The following is a 15,792-nucleotide window of genomic DNA, read 5'->3' as shown; positions in this document are numbered from 1 at the left end:
CTTTGTGCTGCAAATGCTGTGGTGTGAATTGTTGCAAGTAGTGCATCTTTTATTAGGAACCATGGGATATTTTAACATAAGGATTAGGATGAACATGTGATCCCTTTAACAACATCAGTATCAAAGTATTGTCGTTAGAACATGCATACTTACAAATTATATTCACTTCTGTTATTTGAGCCAGTTGTCATGGTCCTAGAATACCACAGTCATAGAACCCTACTATGGTGTTCACTGAATCCAATTTGAAGGTCACAGCATTGTGCACGCTATTTTTTTAATTTTAGTATCCTCAAAGTTGTCTGATTGTGACTTGCAAACCCGCTATGGATGGAAGAGTTTAAATGTTCTCTCATTTTTAAGTGATTGCAATTTAGATTTTCAAAAATTAGAGCATATAATAGATGAAGAACTTGTACTAGATATATTAAAAAAGGCGAAGAAAATAGAGCTACATGATTTGAGGGGAAAGCAATTGATAAAGATTGTGATTTAAAAAGCAATTTAAACTAAAATATTAATATTGTTAACTAACTAAAATTATAAAAAATTACTAAATAAAAACTAAAGACATTACTGTTGTGATATTACTATTAAAATACTATTGTAAATATTACTATCAGTAATATTTCATTGTAAAACAAAAATGGGGTATTTAAATAATAATATAATTATAATCATTTTTATTTTACGTTACAACTGTACAATAACTATATTAATACAAATACAAACACCAGCCCATAATCAGATGTAACAACACAGTACCGCGCTTCACTCTGAAACACGCAGTTCATATATTTAATTAAATTGCAGCCTTTACGATTTGATAATCACATTAAGCGCCACTATTACTCTCTTGTTAATCATGCAGCCCTAAAAGAAAATGTGCTTAACCTGCTTAAACTGTGTATTGTGTATGTCAAAATATTAGCTTTTCTTATTAGCCATCCGTCCATCACTATGTACTTGGAGGTTCAGAGATCATTTCTGGTTTGCATCTCAGATTGTTGGGTCATGCAGATGTTTTCTCAAGGTTTTGAGTCGAATGTGAAATTGTCTGCAGCATGTTACTTCCGTGGTTTCAGTGGTTAGCGTGAGTGCCTCGTTAAGGCCTTCACTCCAGATTAACAGAAGATCCGGAGAACCTTAACATCCTGTCTCTTTTCCTTCAGCTGCCAGCTCCATCTCTTGCTATGACGAGGTGGAACATTCTGATCCACACTCTTCCCTGAGACGGAGGCGGTTCATTCTCAGCTGTTTGGGCCCTTTGACGTCTCAGCTCACCAAAAGGTCAATGACTCGACCCTTTGTGCATCATGACCATGCTATTAATGGACACTGGGGGGGTCTGTTTGTTTGATTTACTTCGACAAGTGTCCAACTGGCCATCCCATTGAGTTGCTTGTCATTTCTTCATTATCCCTTGCTCAAGCCAGCTGCGTGATGGAAGCAAAGAATACAGGTAGGGCTGGGCGATATGGCCAAAAAAAATATCAGGATAAAATTAAGTAGCATCTGTAAAATTGTAACAACCTCATTTTTTATCGATCTATCTATCTATCTATCTATCTATCTATATAGAGAGAGAGAGAGAGAGATTTTTTGAAGCCTTTAACAAATGTACATTTTGATATTGAAAGATGTGACAACTTGCCCCTCCCTGCCCTGCATAGACACCAAGGAGGCATGTTCAATGAGAGATTCAAGGGTGGCGGTGGCCTCAGGTGGTGGTGACTGACCATTACAGCTCACATGTCTACAGCATGTTGGAGTTTGTGTTTAGGTTTAGAATATATTGCCAACATAATTGATATAGAGAGAGAGATTTTTTGAAGCCTTTAACAAATGTACATTTTGATATTGAAAGATGTGACAACTTGCCCCTCCCTGCCCTGCATAGACACCAAGGAGGCATGTTTAATGAGAGATTCAAGGGTGGCGGTGGCCTCAGGTGGTGGTGACTGACCATTACAGCTCACATGTTTACAGCATGTTGGAGTTTGTGTTTAGGTTTAGAATATATTGCCAACAGCTGAATAAAACAAAAACCGTGTCAGCTTTCATTTCAGGCTGCAAAGCAACAAAATGTTATTATTTTAAAGAGGGGGGGGGGGTGATTCTTTTCTATACCCTACTGTATATTGACCAATTCATATTCGCAACAATAACTCATATGCACCGTCAACAGTAAGACAGAATAATAATATCCTAGATCGACACCATAACAGTCTTATCTAAGCTGTATGGTACTTGAATTTTCACTGCATTTTGCTGTCCTGTCAAAAATTTATGAATCTTATTTAATGGCGTAGATGGTGGCATTTGAATAGATCCTGTTAAATGGTAATGCATTAATATTCTTTTGTTCCCTGAGTAGGGTTGGGTATCGCCAATTCATATTCGCAACAATAACTCATATGCACCGTAGACAGTAAGACAGAATAATAATATCCTAGATCGACACCATAACAGTCTTATCTAAGCTGTATGGTACTTGAATTTTCACTGCATTTTGCTGTCCTGTCAAAAATTTATGAATCTTATTTAATGGCGTAGATGGAGGCATTTGAATAGATCCTGTTAAATGGTAATGCATTAATATTCTTTTGTTCCCTGAGTAGGGTTGGGTATCGAAAACCGGTTCCATTTTAGAACCCGTGGAAAGAACTTCACTCCACTGTAGAAAAGGTTGTTCTGGACCAGAACTGATTTCTTACATATTTGTCGACCAGTATGCAGAAAACTATGTCAGGATATTATCATAAACACAGCCGTTTTTGTCTTAAGTGAATGTAAACAGATGAGAAAGAAAACACACGTGTACGGTATTTTTAGATATGCATGCTTTCGGTGTTAAAGAGACAGCAGCCTAATAAACACGCTGCCTGTCATTAATGTTAATCAAAGAACAAAAGAAAATCATTCACTGATCTTGACTAAATATATTTAATAACTTGAATTAATCTATATTTTATTTATGAATTATTTATTTTATTTAGCATTATTTATGCTAGTGCTATTTGAATAGTTTGTTCCTATTTTATTACTGACTGTTTACTTGTCTTTAACACTTTAATATTTGAAATTTATATTAATCTAGCTGTTTTTGCTGTGGTGTTTTTGTTAAAACCATAGTCAGAATTCCTCTTGCAGTGTTCTGTAGGCTGCTGATATTTGCTCATGTTATTCAGCTGCAACGGAATGCTTTGTAAAAAGACACAGAATAAATGTTTGACTTAATTTTTTATATTGGATTTTTTTGTCTTTTTGGAATCGAAACTAGGAATCAATAAGCAGAATCGGAATCGATAAAATTCCAACGATACCCAACCCTATCCCTGAGGTTGAGCTATGTTAGCATATACACAGTGTAATGTTCAGTGGTTTCTAACTTAATCTGCATTGTGTGGTTTACAGTAGTTTGGTAAAGCAGGTGTAAAATACCCCGTCCCTTTGTATAGTTGTCTCTACTTCAAAGGACAATTGAAGAAATGTTCCTATTTAGTTTGAATTAGAGTTGAGAGTAGACTAGGCTAATCTGTGGCACATGCAGTACATTCAGGCAGCTGGTTTACTGCTGTGTACAGGATCATGTTGGGATATTGCAATGTCTACATGGTTAAAAAAAGACAAAAGGGGATGAAGTATTCATTTGCATGAATGCTTTATTCTACTAAACTACAGAAGAGATCATTATAGCAATCCATGTTTGCAGAGATCCAGTTAATATTTTCACTCCTCATCAGCCCCCTTCTGTTGGGAACAAAAAGAATGTTAAAGAAAATAATGTTAACCTAATTCAGTTCAAAATGGTATGAACTCAACACATAACTAATCGACATGGATGTTTTTTTTGTTTTGTTTTTTTGTTGTTTTTGAATGGCCACAGCAGCTACATAGCCAAATGCGTTTCATCAAATGCTACATCAAATCAACTATATAAATTGATTTTTATATCCTCAAGTCACTAAAGTGTGCAGATTTAGAGTATATCAGTCAATTTAACGATGTGCTTATTTTTGCCTGCTCTTACCTTGGATCCTGTATCACGGCTCTTGGCTCTCAGCTTGTTGACCTGAGATTCAGCAATATCAGCCCTCTCTTCTGCTTCATCCAGCTCATGCTGAATCTTACGGAACTTGCCCAGACTAGAATTGGCTTGTTCTTCCTATAGAATATACGTAAAGGTATTTGTGAAAATCAGAATTAGCCATATACAATAATTGCATATGATCATATGATGGAAAAGGTATACGTACAGCCTCCTCGGCAACTCTCTTGTAGGACTTGACCTTCAGCTGGAGTTTGTCCACCAGATCCTGCAGGCGAGCCAGATTCTTTCGGTCTTCCTCAGTCTATGCAAACCAAAAAAATATTTTAAGCACATGCAATATATATATGTGTTTTATAAATTGCATTAAATAAATTGAATACATTTTATGTATTTAGTAAATAACAATCAAATCAGCCAAGGCACAAACTGCTTGTAGGCAATATTTTTCCTACCTGGTAGGTGAGTTCTTTGATGCGTCTTTCATATTTACGAATCCCCTTGACAGAGTCACTGGCCTTTCTCTGTTCTATCTCCACCTCACTTTCCAGCTCTCTCACCTAACAGATGTGTAAGAATTTTAGCTAATCAAACATAATGCACATTTTACAGAAAACACAATAGACTTGTTTCTAAAAACATCAGCAGCTTACCCTGGCTTCCAGTTTCTGGACCTGCTTCTTGCCTCCCTTCATGGCGATCTGCTCAGCTTCATCCAGACGGTGCTGCAGGTCCTTGATGGTTTGCTCCATGTTCTTCTTCATGCGCTCCAGATGAGCGCTGGTGTCCTGCTCCTTCTTCAGCTCCTCTGCCATCATGGCAGCATCAGTGATAGCCTTCTTGGCTTTTTCCTCAGCATTCCTGCACTCCTGCACTGCCTCCTCAACCTCAGTCTGAAGCTGAGAATTATCTCCCTCCAGCTTCTTCTTCTGATTCAGCAGACTGGTGTTCTAAACATAGACAATATTGACATTCATACGGTTTCTAGATGATATTGTAAGGGTTGTTACTTGTGTTTGTCTAGTACAGAGCTGTCATACCTGAGAATGCAGGAGCTGGACTCTCTCGCTGATGTCCAGCAGCTCCTGCTCAGCCAGTTTCCTTCCTCTCTCAGTCTGTTCCACCAGGGATCTCAGCTCGTCCAGTTCAGCCTGCAGCAGATTGTTGCGTCTCTCCACAATGGCGATGTTCTCTTTGAGATCATCATTACTGCGCAGAGCGTCATCCAGCTGAATTTGGGAATCCTGTGAAGTACAAGATTTACAAATGAAAAGACTGCAGAACAAAGTGGTATTTCACGTAAGCGTCATCAAATCTGAACTGAAGATTCATCATACCTTGAGATGTCCATGAAGACCCTTGAGTTGCTTCTGGGCTTCTGAAGCCTGTCTGTTAGCCTGGCTGAGCTGAATCTCCATCTCATTGAGGTCTCCCTCCATCTTCTTCTTCAGTCTGAGAGCTTCATTCCTGCTGCGAGTCTCTGATTCCAGTGAGCTCTGCAGGGTATCAACCACTCTCTGCTGGTTCCTCTTGGCCTGCTCCATCTCTTCATCTTTCTCAGCCAGCTTACGTTCAATATCAGCTTTGACCTGATTGAACTCCAGCTGAGCTCTAAGGATCTTGCTTTCCTCGTGTTCAAGGGAACCCTATGAAGAGAAAAAGGGGTGTTATTACTGAGATCACATTTTTGTGTAACCCTTTGTTTTGGGGTAGGAGGTCACCTCCCTTAAAATAATCTGGAATAACCGATTGCTTTAAACAAGTCAGCTGAATATGAATTGGGGGGTTGCTTTTGTTTTACCTCAGCCTCCTCCAGAGCAGTTTGTATCTCTTGTTTCTCCTGCTCCAGTTGTTTCCGAATTTTCTCCAGCTCATGAATATTCTTCCCACTCTCACCAAGTTGCTCAGTGAGGTCAGAGATTTCCTCTGTGCAATAGAAATAATGGTCCAATAATCAAATTTTTGCTATTGCAAACCATTAACTATGAATTTTGCCTCAGTACACTTCTAATTTGCTGCTTATTATTAGTTAGTAAGGTAGTTAAGTTTAAGTTTTGGCATTGGGTAGGATTAGGGATGTAGAATATGGTCATGCGGAATATGCGCTTTATAAGTACTAATAAACAGCCAATACGTTAATAATAGGCATTCTAATAAGCAACTAGTTAATAGTGAGAATTGGTTCCTATACTAAAGTGTCACCAAAATAACATATAACCTCACAAATACAAGGAATTAAACTAATGGTTTGGAGTTGTAAAACCATCCTTACCTTGGAGATTCTTGTTCTCCCTCTTCATGCTCTCAAGGTGGTCCATTGACTCCTCATATGAGTTTTTCAATTTAAAGAGTTCAGTGCTCAGAGATCTAGCTTCTTTTTGAGAACTTTCCAGTTCAGTTTGGGACTCCTCATACTTCTGCTTCCACTCAGCCAGAACCTGGTTAAAGTTACCAATGTTAATAAGAGCAGAACCATTTTAATCAAGTGTTTTTCCATTAAAGAATAGTACTGGACCCTCTCCATAGTTAGAAACTTAAATTAATATAAATTTAACATTGACAGTTTTCTGAATATTATTGTTATTTTACATGCTATTTCATTTTGCAATTATATGGCGACTGTGCTTTTCCAGGTACTTTCACTTTCCCTTACTTTGTCAAAGTTTCTTTGCTTCTTGTCCAGAGCTGCAGCAGCAGCATTGGATCTCTCCACATCTACCATGAGATCTTCAATCTCATTCTGCAGCCTGTGCTTGGTCTTCTCTAGTGAGGAGCATTTAGCATTGACTGCTTCCACAGCTTCTTCTGCATCTTGCAGACGCTGAGCCAGTTTCTTCCTATTATAAATCATCAAAATACCAAAAATATTGAACATCTGAAGCATCACTCATTACTGAATTTTAACGTTTAATAGGCAGCGAACCCCAGCGGAAAAGTCAAAAGATATTTTATCTCATTATTAAAGGCCAAAACTCTTTCAAGTTTTAAATATTTGTTTCTTACTTGGCTTCCTCTAGCTCCTCAGTCCTCTGGATGGCATCAGTTTCATACTTGGTTCTCCACTGAGCCACCTCAGAGTTTGCCTTGGACATACTGCGCTGCAGCTCAGCTTTGGCTTCTTGTTCCTCCTCATACTGTTCCCTCAGCAGATCAGCATCATGACGAGCAGACTGAACTGCATGAGCCAGGGCATTCTTAGCCTAAAGACAAACAAATATTTGGTTCCAGTGAATTTTTATCTAATTGCTTAAATCTTTGGCAAAAAAAATTGAGCTGAGAATGAGATTTTGAAAACCTTGATTTCTTCCTCTAGTTGTCTCTTGAGGTCTTCAATCTGCTGAGTGTAGGACTGCTTGCCTCTGGTCAACTGAGACACCAGGGAGTCTTTCTCCTCTAGCTGTCTGGACAGTTCACCTGAAATCCAATATCAAATTTTTTTTTTTTAAATTAATGATCATTATGGCACAGTAGGTAACATAACAATATTTTGTGCTTTTACCATTCTCAGTTTGCAGCTTGGCTTTTTGCATGGTGAAGTCATTGATTGTGCGCTGGCCTTCCTCAGCCTTGGTTCTGTACTCACTCATCTGGTCTTCCAGAGTTCTGCACATTTTCTCCAGGTTTGCCTTGAGGATTAAATATATGATATTTGATTGCTTTCTTTTACTGACAACACATAAGTTATGTGTTAGACCCATAATTTCTCTTACTCACCTTTGCCTTTACAAGCTGCTCCATGTTGGAGACCACGTCATCCAGTTCCAGTCTGAGTTCACTCTTCTCTTTCTCCAGCTTCTGCTTCACTCTCTGAAGGTTGTCAATCTGCTCTCCCAGATCAGCTACACTGTCGGCATGTTTCTTCCTCAGTGTAGCAGCGGTGGCCTCATGTTGCAGAGTAGCCTCTTCAAGGTCTCTGCGCAGTTTCTGTAACTCTGCTTCACGTTTCTTGTTCATCTCGATCTGAGCAGCAGTGGCTCCACCAGCCTCCTCCAGCCTCTCGCTGATCTCCTCCAGTTCTCTGGACAGATCAGCTCTCTGTTTCTCAACTTTGGCACGAGCAGCTCTCTCAGCCTCCAGCTCTTCCTCAAGCTCTTCAATTCTGGCCTGGTGATGTGAAGAAACCAAAGTTAATGCTAGCATTCCTAACTGTCGTACAATATAACCTTTTAAGAATGATGAATTTTACCTGCAGCTCCTTCAGTTTCTTCTGGAGTTGGGCTGCCATAACCTGCTCATCTTCAATCTTGCTGTTGAGCTGGCTGATCTCAAAGTCTTTTCTGCCAAATAAACAAGATGATACAAAATGGATTAAAACGTCTTTTAATATTAAAATTGGATTCTAAAGATTTTATTATATATAATATATCTTACTTCTTTAGCCGCTCATCCATCTGCTGCTTATCATTTTCTAAGTCCATCAAATTCTCTTGAGTCAACTTCAAGTCACCCTCAAGCTTTCTTTTAGCTCTCTCAAGATCCATGCGAATTTTCTTTTCTTGTTCCAGGGAACCTTCAAGCTAAATTTAATCCAAAATAATAATAAATAATTATAATTACAAATAAATATGCAATTTATTTAATTCCAGTGTTATGTTTTCTGGCTCTCACATCATCCACTTGTTGCTCCAGCTTGGCTTTGGCTTTGGTGAGAGTGTTGACTTTGTCTTCCTCACTCTGGAGGTCATCTAGTGTTTGCTGATGGGCCTCCTGCAGAGCTTTCTTCTCCTTGGTCAACTTAGCAATGATTTCATCAAGTGCTGACATTTCCTCTGTGAGATTTTTAACCTAAGCAAAGGGCATTAGATCAGAAAACACTCAAAGAATGTGTAATACTGAAAAACTACAGGAGGTTTAACAGCTAACCTTGTTTTCAGTGGCATGTTTCTCTTTCTCCACTTTGGCCAGAGTGAGTTCAAGATCATCAATGTCCTTCTTGAGTTCAGAACATTCATCCTCCAGCTTTCGTTTCTTGGCAGTCAGCTCAGCATTCATTTCTTCTTCATCCTCCAGTCTCTCAGTCATTTCTTTGACTTTGGCTTCAAACTGGATCTTGTTCTTGATCAGACCCTCACATCTCTCCTCAGCATCGCAAAGATTATCTTGCTCCTGTTGACAGATACAGAAAATTCTTTGCATTAATTTTAATGTCTTTGCAACATTACAAAAAATTTAATTATACATTTGATAATTCAAATCTGAATATGTGCAAATATCAAACCTCTTGTAATATATATATATATGAATAGTTTATTTGCAAAAACTCATTTTTTTGACATTTTCAAAAATCATGTTTTTTATTATGTAATCATGCTTTTATTGTGTTAGTTAGCTGTAATTTTTAGTTATTTTTTAACCTATTCAAAATAACCCAACTAAAGTTTGATTGAGATTAATTGGAATGCACAATGAAAAAAACATGGTTTCTGAGAATTATCAGTGCTCAGAGAGTTATCTGTTTTTGCAAATGAACTCTTCATAAATAATATATATATATATGCTGTGGTGACAGGCTTATTTCCGCAAGGGTAGGGGACGTCACCCATGGATGATTTCACATCGACCAAGCCCCCTTACCCACTGGTGAATAAACCTCTCCATTCAAGAATCGGGCCACTTTTTGAGGAATTGAAAAATTACCAACCATCTGGGGCAGTCCTGGCCTAATGGTTAGAGAGTCAGACTTGTAACCCGAAGGTTGTGAGTTCGAGTCTCAGGTCCAGCAGGAATTGTCGGTGGGGGAGTGAATGTACAGCACTCTCTTCCACCCTCAATACCCTTGAACCCTTGAACCCCCAACTGCTCCCTGTGCGCCGCACAATATGGCTGCCCACTGCTCCGGGTGTGTATTCACGGTGTATATGTGTCCACTACTGTGTGTGTGCACTTGGATGGGTTAAATGCAGAGCACAAATTGCGAGTATGGGTCACCCTTGCCTTTTGACGGGTTGTGTTACAGAGCTGTAAAAACGTTTACACTCACTCAGTGAATGAATCGCGTTTGTGCTGAACTCTTATTACAAAGCAAAAACAAACACTCCGATCCATGAACGTTTCTCTCAGTTAATGTCATCTCACTGTCTGAAGCGTCTGTCATAGCAAACCGGCACATGTTGTTGTGAATATTTAAGCGAAGCGTCTTCTCATAGGATAAGAACACACAGTCTCATGGAAAATTTAATAGACACCGACTCATCATCGATGTACTAACACGATGTAGATTTTAAACCCAGAAGATGAAAATAGCGCAAAAAAGCTTAAAATTAACCAGTTTTCTCCAACAGGTAAAATTATCAGATGCTAACATTGTCTTCTATGATGTGCAACACAAACACCTCCGCTAAAATCTCATAAAAAATATTCTGGGGTTTCATGACCCTTTAAAAAACGATATCCTGTATGAACGCAACTGTATCAAGCATACTAGCCATTAGCATCTGCTCTAGTGGGTCTTGTATTGTGTGAAACATGTCAGAGGATTAGAGTAAAGAGTGCAGAATTGTAGTCCCCCGTGTTACTTACAGACTGCATTGCAAGCTGAAGGTCATTCTTCTCTTGGAGAAGGGAAACCATCTTTTCCTCAAGCTCCTTTCTGCGAGCTTCAGATTTGGCATAAGCCTCCTTCAACTTCAGAAATTCTTCCTTCATGTTGGCCATCTCTTTCTCAGTCTCCGCAGATTTCAGCAGAGGTTTGATCTTGAAGTAGAGCTTCATCCAGGGCCAATTCTTGACACCCATGAAGGCACGTACGTTCCACTGAATCACCAACAAAGAATCTCTGTAGATATTTAATAAGAATGTTCAGTCTTATATTATAAATTGCAAGTTAGAAAAAAGTTTAAAATCTAAATGGATGAAAACTAACCTTCTCTCCACAATTTTCTGGAACTCCATTCTTGATAGAAAACCACGAGATCTGGACTGAATTCCAGTAATAATAAGTGCAAGACGGTCGTCTCTCATCTCTTCAAGAGTACCCAGAAGACCAGCCTTAAAAAACACCTGCATAGCAAAGAATTTTGTGTCAAAAAGAATGAAAATAGAACAGTGCCTTTGTAAAAAGATATTGTTAATATAAAAATACCTTAGTATGTCCTAACTTGTACTGGCTGTGGTCAATGTCCAGAGAACCCAGAAGCTTTTCCGCACCCTTCTTATTATCAATGAACTGTCCCTCAGGGATAGCAGCTGGATTTAGGATCCGGTACCTACAAAAAAGAAACACATTAACAATCATTTTATGCTTTTAGTGCATTATTATTATTATTTTTAAACATATGTATTTGTTTATTTCTAGCAAATGCTGCAAACAGAGTTGGTGAAATCTCACATAAAATTATTTTGTAGGACATAAAAGCCATTTAGTTTCATACTTACCGTTGTTTGAAATCTCCATACAGGATCCTGTTGGGGAATCCCTTTCTGCAGATTCTGATGGTAATGAAAATACAGTTGTTCATTGTTGGTTCATGTTAATTCACTGTGCATTATCTAATGTTAACATGCACAACTTTAGATTTTAATAATGCATTAGTAAATGTTGAAATTAACTGAGATAAATAAATGCTGTAGAAGTATTGTTTCTGCATTCTGAGTTCATGTTAACAAAAGTAGTAAAGTAACCAATGAACCTTATTTTAAAGTGTTACCGAATATTCTTCTCATTTTTTACCTGCTGGACATTCTGTCCCTTGGTGACCCACTCATTTCCAACTTTGACTCTTGGGTGGCACAAACCCTTGATCACGTCAGCTGAGTTTAGTCCCATTAGATATGCGACTTTGTCAGCATCTACATGTTAAAAAGAACACAGAGCTATGAATCTCTATATCTTAGACATTTTTTCCATTTATAAAGTTGAGATTGCAATTTATTCTGACCCTCAGTCCCATCAGCCTCTGCCTGTTCCTCTCGTTGCTTCTGCTTGAACTTCATGTTGCCGTAGTGCATGATGGCACCAGTCAGCTTATAGATGCTGTTCTTCTCCTCTTGGGTGAAGCCCAGCACATCAAACGCTTCCTACAGCAAATGTACAGAGCGTGTCAAAATGCTTAATATTCTTCTTTTTGACAAGTTCATTAAAAGTCTTCCTTTAAACTCTTTAAAGGAATAGATGGCCAAAATTGAGAATCATTTAGTCATCAAGTCATTCTAAACCTGCATGACAGACAGACTTCTGTGAAGCACAAAAGAAGATGTTTTTCCAACATGTTCATGCTCTTACACAAAATTATCATTTTGTGTTTCACAGCAGAAATGCAGTCATAGTGTCAAAAGTCTTCATGACAGAATTTAAAATTTTGGGTGGACTATTTCTTCTAATATTTTATAACATGGTATCTTGTATTGTGAACTGTCTATGTGTTAACAAACACCCACATCAGTGGCCATCAGCTCGTCACGGTCATCAATAGATGCCACTTGTGTCTCTCCCTGGGAGATGAAGGAATAGTCATAGGGATTGTTGGTGATGAGCAGCATCTCTAAGGAGAAATGGGAACATAAATCAGAAAAGACTAAAAACATTAAATGTTAATGAATATGACGGGTAATTTTACCCAGCAGTTCTGGTTTCTTCTGAGACAGGATCTGGTAGAAGATGTGGTAGTCTCTCTCAGCCTTGAGTTGATAAGTGACACGAGACTTCTCCAGCAGATCTAAATGAATGGATGCATAGATGAATAACAAAACAGATACATTTCATTAATATGTGATTGTCTATTTCTTCTAATATTTTATAACATGGTATCTTGTTTTGTGAACTGTCTATGTGTTAACAAACACCCACATCAGTGGCCATCAGCTCGTCACGGTCATCAATAGAAGCCACTTGTGTCTCTCCCTGGGAGATGAAGGAATAGTCATAGGGATTGTTGGTGATGAGCAGCATCTCTAAGGAGAAATGGGAACATAAATCAGAAAAGACTAAAAACATTAAATGTTAATGAATATGACGGGTAATTTTACCCAGCAGTTCTGGTTTCTTCTGAGACAGGATCTGGTAGAAGATGTGGTAGTCTCTCTCAGCCTTGAGTTGATAAGTGACACGAGACTTCTCCAGCAGATCTAAATGAATGGATGCATAGATGAATAACAAAACAGATACATTTCATTAATATGTGATTGTTGGAATGATGTTGGGCAGTAAAGTACTTACACGTCTCAATGTCAGCAGAAGCTAACTTTCCACTGACTCCAAAATGGATACGGATAAATTTACCCTGTAAATATAGCAAGACTACAATATATAACATGCTCATACAACAGACTGTGAAGCAAATATAAAATATGTACACCAATTTGAACCCCACTTACGAATCTGGAAGAGTTGTCATTTCTGATGGTCTTGGCATTACCAAAAGCCTCCAGAGCAGGATTACACTGGATGATTTGATCCTCCAGAGTACCCTGTGAAATTTTAATTTTATTAATAATTGTGTAAAACATTTGGTATACCATTGACATATGACATTGTTTTATGTGAAATCATACAAAAGATGTTTCACACCTCAAATCTAAAGAATTTCTGTTGGTACTCTACATTGACACCATTACTGTCTACAAACAATACAGAGATTAAACCATACCTTCCCAAATTCAGTGTTAACAGTGACTTTGTCACCGTCTCTACTGGTGATGGAGGCTTTGACGTACTCGACCTCAGGGTCGGGCACAAAGCATTCCTTCTTCATGTCGAAGAGCCGAGTCTGGGCCTCCAGACGCTCCTTGTCTGACTTCCGTAAGAACGGAGCAGCAGGTCCAAACTCTGCCATGAGGGCGTCACCCATCTTTCAGTCAGACTGATGCAAAGAAGACAAGACAAAACTTGTTTAGAATAAAAAATATATGTAATCTTATATAAATATTTAATCTACATTAGCGCATACAAATAAAGGTAATAATTATCATCATGAGCTATACCTAATATTTCTAATCATCAATTGATCTGTCAGTTAACAAGCTACAAAATGAAAATATTGGATAAAAACGTGTGGACCTTTATAAAAGCATGCCTTACCAGACAAAATCCAAGAAAAGTCCCAAGTCCTTGCAATGAAAAATAAGCATCATTAATAAAAATTAATCCTATTCTATTATTCAGTCCTCATTAACAATTTAATCTAAATTATTTGTGCAGCTGTATCGCAAAGATTTGATATTTACAAACACAAACCATCTTACCTTTAGGTGGTACAATGATGTGAGCTTGAACCATTGTGTTGTAACGTATCACTTTATATAGAGGCACAATGACCGTGACGTTGACTCTGTATTTGGTCTGGGTCACTTGTGTGTGTGTAGCTTTTTTTGGGAGCCTGAAAAAAATGTTTGTGTCAGTCACAGCAGTTTAGCATGTGGTGTGGCGAAACATGAAAGATCAGAAAGGATCTAAGTCACAATGGTGCTATTTTTGTCCCATATGTATGTTATTTTTTCAAGATATCAAATCTTTACAAAAGTTTTTTTTTTTAGTGTTACATTTTCACATATCATGGACACATCTTGTTATAGTTTCCTCCATGAATAGCGAATGTGTAGGAGACTCCAGCCTGAGCAGAAGACATAACACAATATATATTATCTACATAAGACCTTCAAATCATTTCAAAATAGCCCACAAATGTTATAGCAATGAAGCTGATGATTTCAAAGGGGGGCTTTGCAAAGAGAAAATGCATTTTATGGCATGTCATTTCTATCATACACACACATACACACACACACACACACACACACCCACACACACACATTTCAAAGGGGGGGCTTTGCAAAGAGAAATGTTTCCTGGAGAAAATGCATTTTATGGCATGTCATTTCTATCAGACACACACACACACACACACACACACACACACACAGAAGAACTTTAAAAAAAAGTGTTACTTGAAATAAAATAAAAACTAACTGGCATAAAATATTACAAAATGTAAAATTATTTTATTTCAACTAGGTGTCAAGGCAACATTTCTCATTTTAATTTAATTTAATTTAATGATGTACTAAAATAACTAAATAAAATATATAGACATTTAAACTCACAAAAATAATTGCTAAAACTAGCTACATTTAAAATGAAAACATAAAATGTAAAATAATATTAATAATAATAGTTAAAACTGTAATAGTTTCTCAGTGGTGGTAAAATAACTCTTTTTCAAAATGTTGAGACCACATTTGAAAATCAGTGTTTGAAAATCTAATTTAAACATGGACAAAAAAAAAGTTTTAGGATTTTTGAAAAATTTGAAACAAAGCTGAATGAGAAAATGTTTCGGACTACTTCTTGGCCGCTACAGTAAATGTGATATTGATCATGCATATAGTTTCTGTGTAAACTGAATCACAAGGTGCTCTTTGGAACATTCTCAAATCATTCTGGATAAAAAGATCATCGGGTTTTGCATTTCACTTCACGTTCTCCACTTCTGAAATTTGTTCATAATTGTTATGCTGATAATACCATTTATTATACATCACGTATTTAACACCAAAATGTATTTAGAAGAATATAAAATTTGCATTAACTACTGGTCTCACTTTTTGAAAGCGTTGTATAATGCTTAACTACGGTGGCAGAGAAGTGCAAAACAAATCACAATTCTGAAAACAAAATAACAAAATACAAACGCACCTCAGTTTAAAAGTATTGTATGAGTTGTCCTTACCTTAAAAGTGGCTGTAAATCATCAGCTCCAGTGGCGCAGATGGATAAGCGCTTGACGTTGGGCTTTTGACGCGATCGG

General features: G+C 37.6%; 1 protein-coding gene across 1 annotated transcript; it reads right to left on the bottom strand.

Moving 5' to 3' along the window:
* Positions 1 to 3,647: 3,647 nt before the first annotated feature.
* Positions 3,648 to 14,263, bottom strand: LOC107560354 (myosin-7-like). The gene is made up of 31 exons (XM_016244503.1): positions 14,231 to 14,263; positions 14,067 to 14,095; positions 13,636 to 13,848; positions 13,364 to 13,456; positions 13,206 to 13,269; positions 13,016 to 13,114; positions 12,837 to 12,940; positions 11,929 to 12,067; positions 11,698 to 11,839; positions 11,426 to 11,479; positions 11,133 to 11,256; positions 10,914 to 11,050; positions 10,571 to 10,826; positions 8,915 to 9,157; positions 8,660 to 8,836; positions 8,423 to 8,568; positions 8,238 to 8,328; positions 7,766 to 8,155; positions 7,551 to 7,677; positions 7,347 to 7,465; positions 7,055 to 7,251; positions 6,705 to 6,888; positions 6,324 to 6,489; positions 5,853 to 5,977; positions 5,389 to 5,697; positions 5,092 to 5,295; positions 4,705 to 5,001; positions 4,507 to 4,611; positions 4,260 to 4,355; positions 4,034 to 4,168; positions 3,648 to 3,753 (listed from the first exon to the last, which is right to left on the bottom strand). The coding sequence occupies exons 3-31, from the start codon at positions 13,834 to 13,836 to the stop codon at positions 3,733 to 3,735; spliced, it is 4,545 nt and encodes a 1,514-aa protein (XP_016099989.1). The 5' UTR covers positions 13,837 to 13,848; positions 14,067 to 14,095; positions 14,231 to 14,263; the 3' UTR covers positions 3,648 to 3,732.
* Positions 14,264 to 15,792: the final 1,529 nt, after the last annotated feature.

The sequence above is a fragment of the Sinocyclocheilus grahami genome, unplaced genomic scaffold (assembly GCF_001515645.1).
Source record: "Sinocyclocheilus grahami isolate Dianchi unplaced genomic scaffold, SAMN03320097.WGS_v1.1 scaffold721.1, whole genome shotgun sequence".
NCBI classification, from domain to species: domain Eukaryota; kingdom Metazoa; phylum Chordata; class Actinopteri; order Cypriniformes; family Cyprinidae; genus Sinocyclocheilus; species Sinocyclocheilus grahami.
Note: the sequence above shows the minus strand (reverse complement) of the source record. Positions and strands in the feature narration are given on the sequence as shown.

Coding starts and splice junctions, on each gene's coding strand:
- LOC107560354 (XM_016244503.1), bottom strand. CDS start 13,836: ATGGGTGACGCCCTCATGGCAGAGTTTGGACCTGCTGCTCCGTTCTTA. Junction 13,115..13,205: donor TTCTGCTGACATTGAGACGT/GTAAGTACTTTA, acceptor CCATTCATTTAG/ATCTGCTGGAGAAGTCTCGT. Junction 11,257..11,425: donor TATGGAGATTTCAAACAACG/GTAAGTATGAAA, acceptor TCTTTTTTGTAG/GTACCGGATCCTAAATCCAG.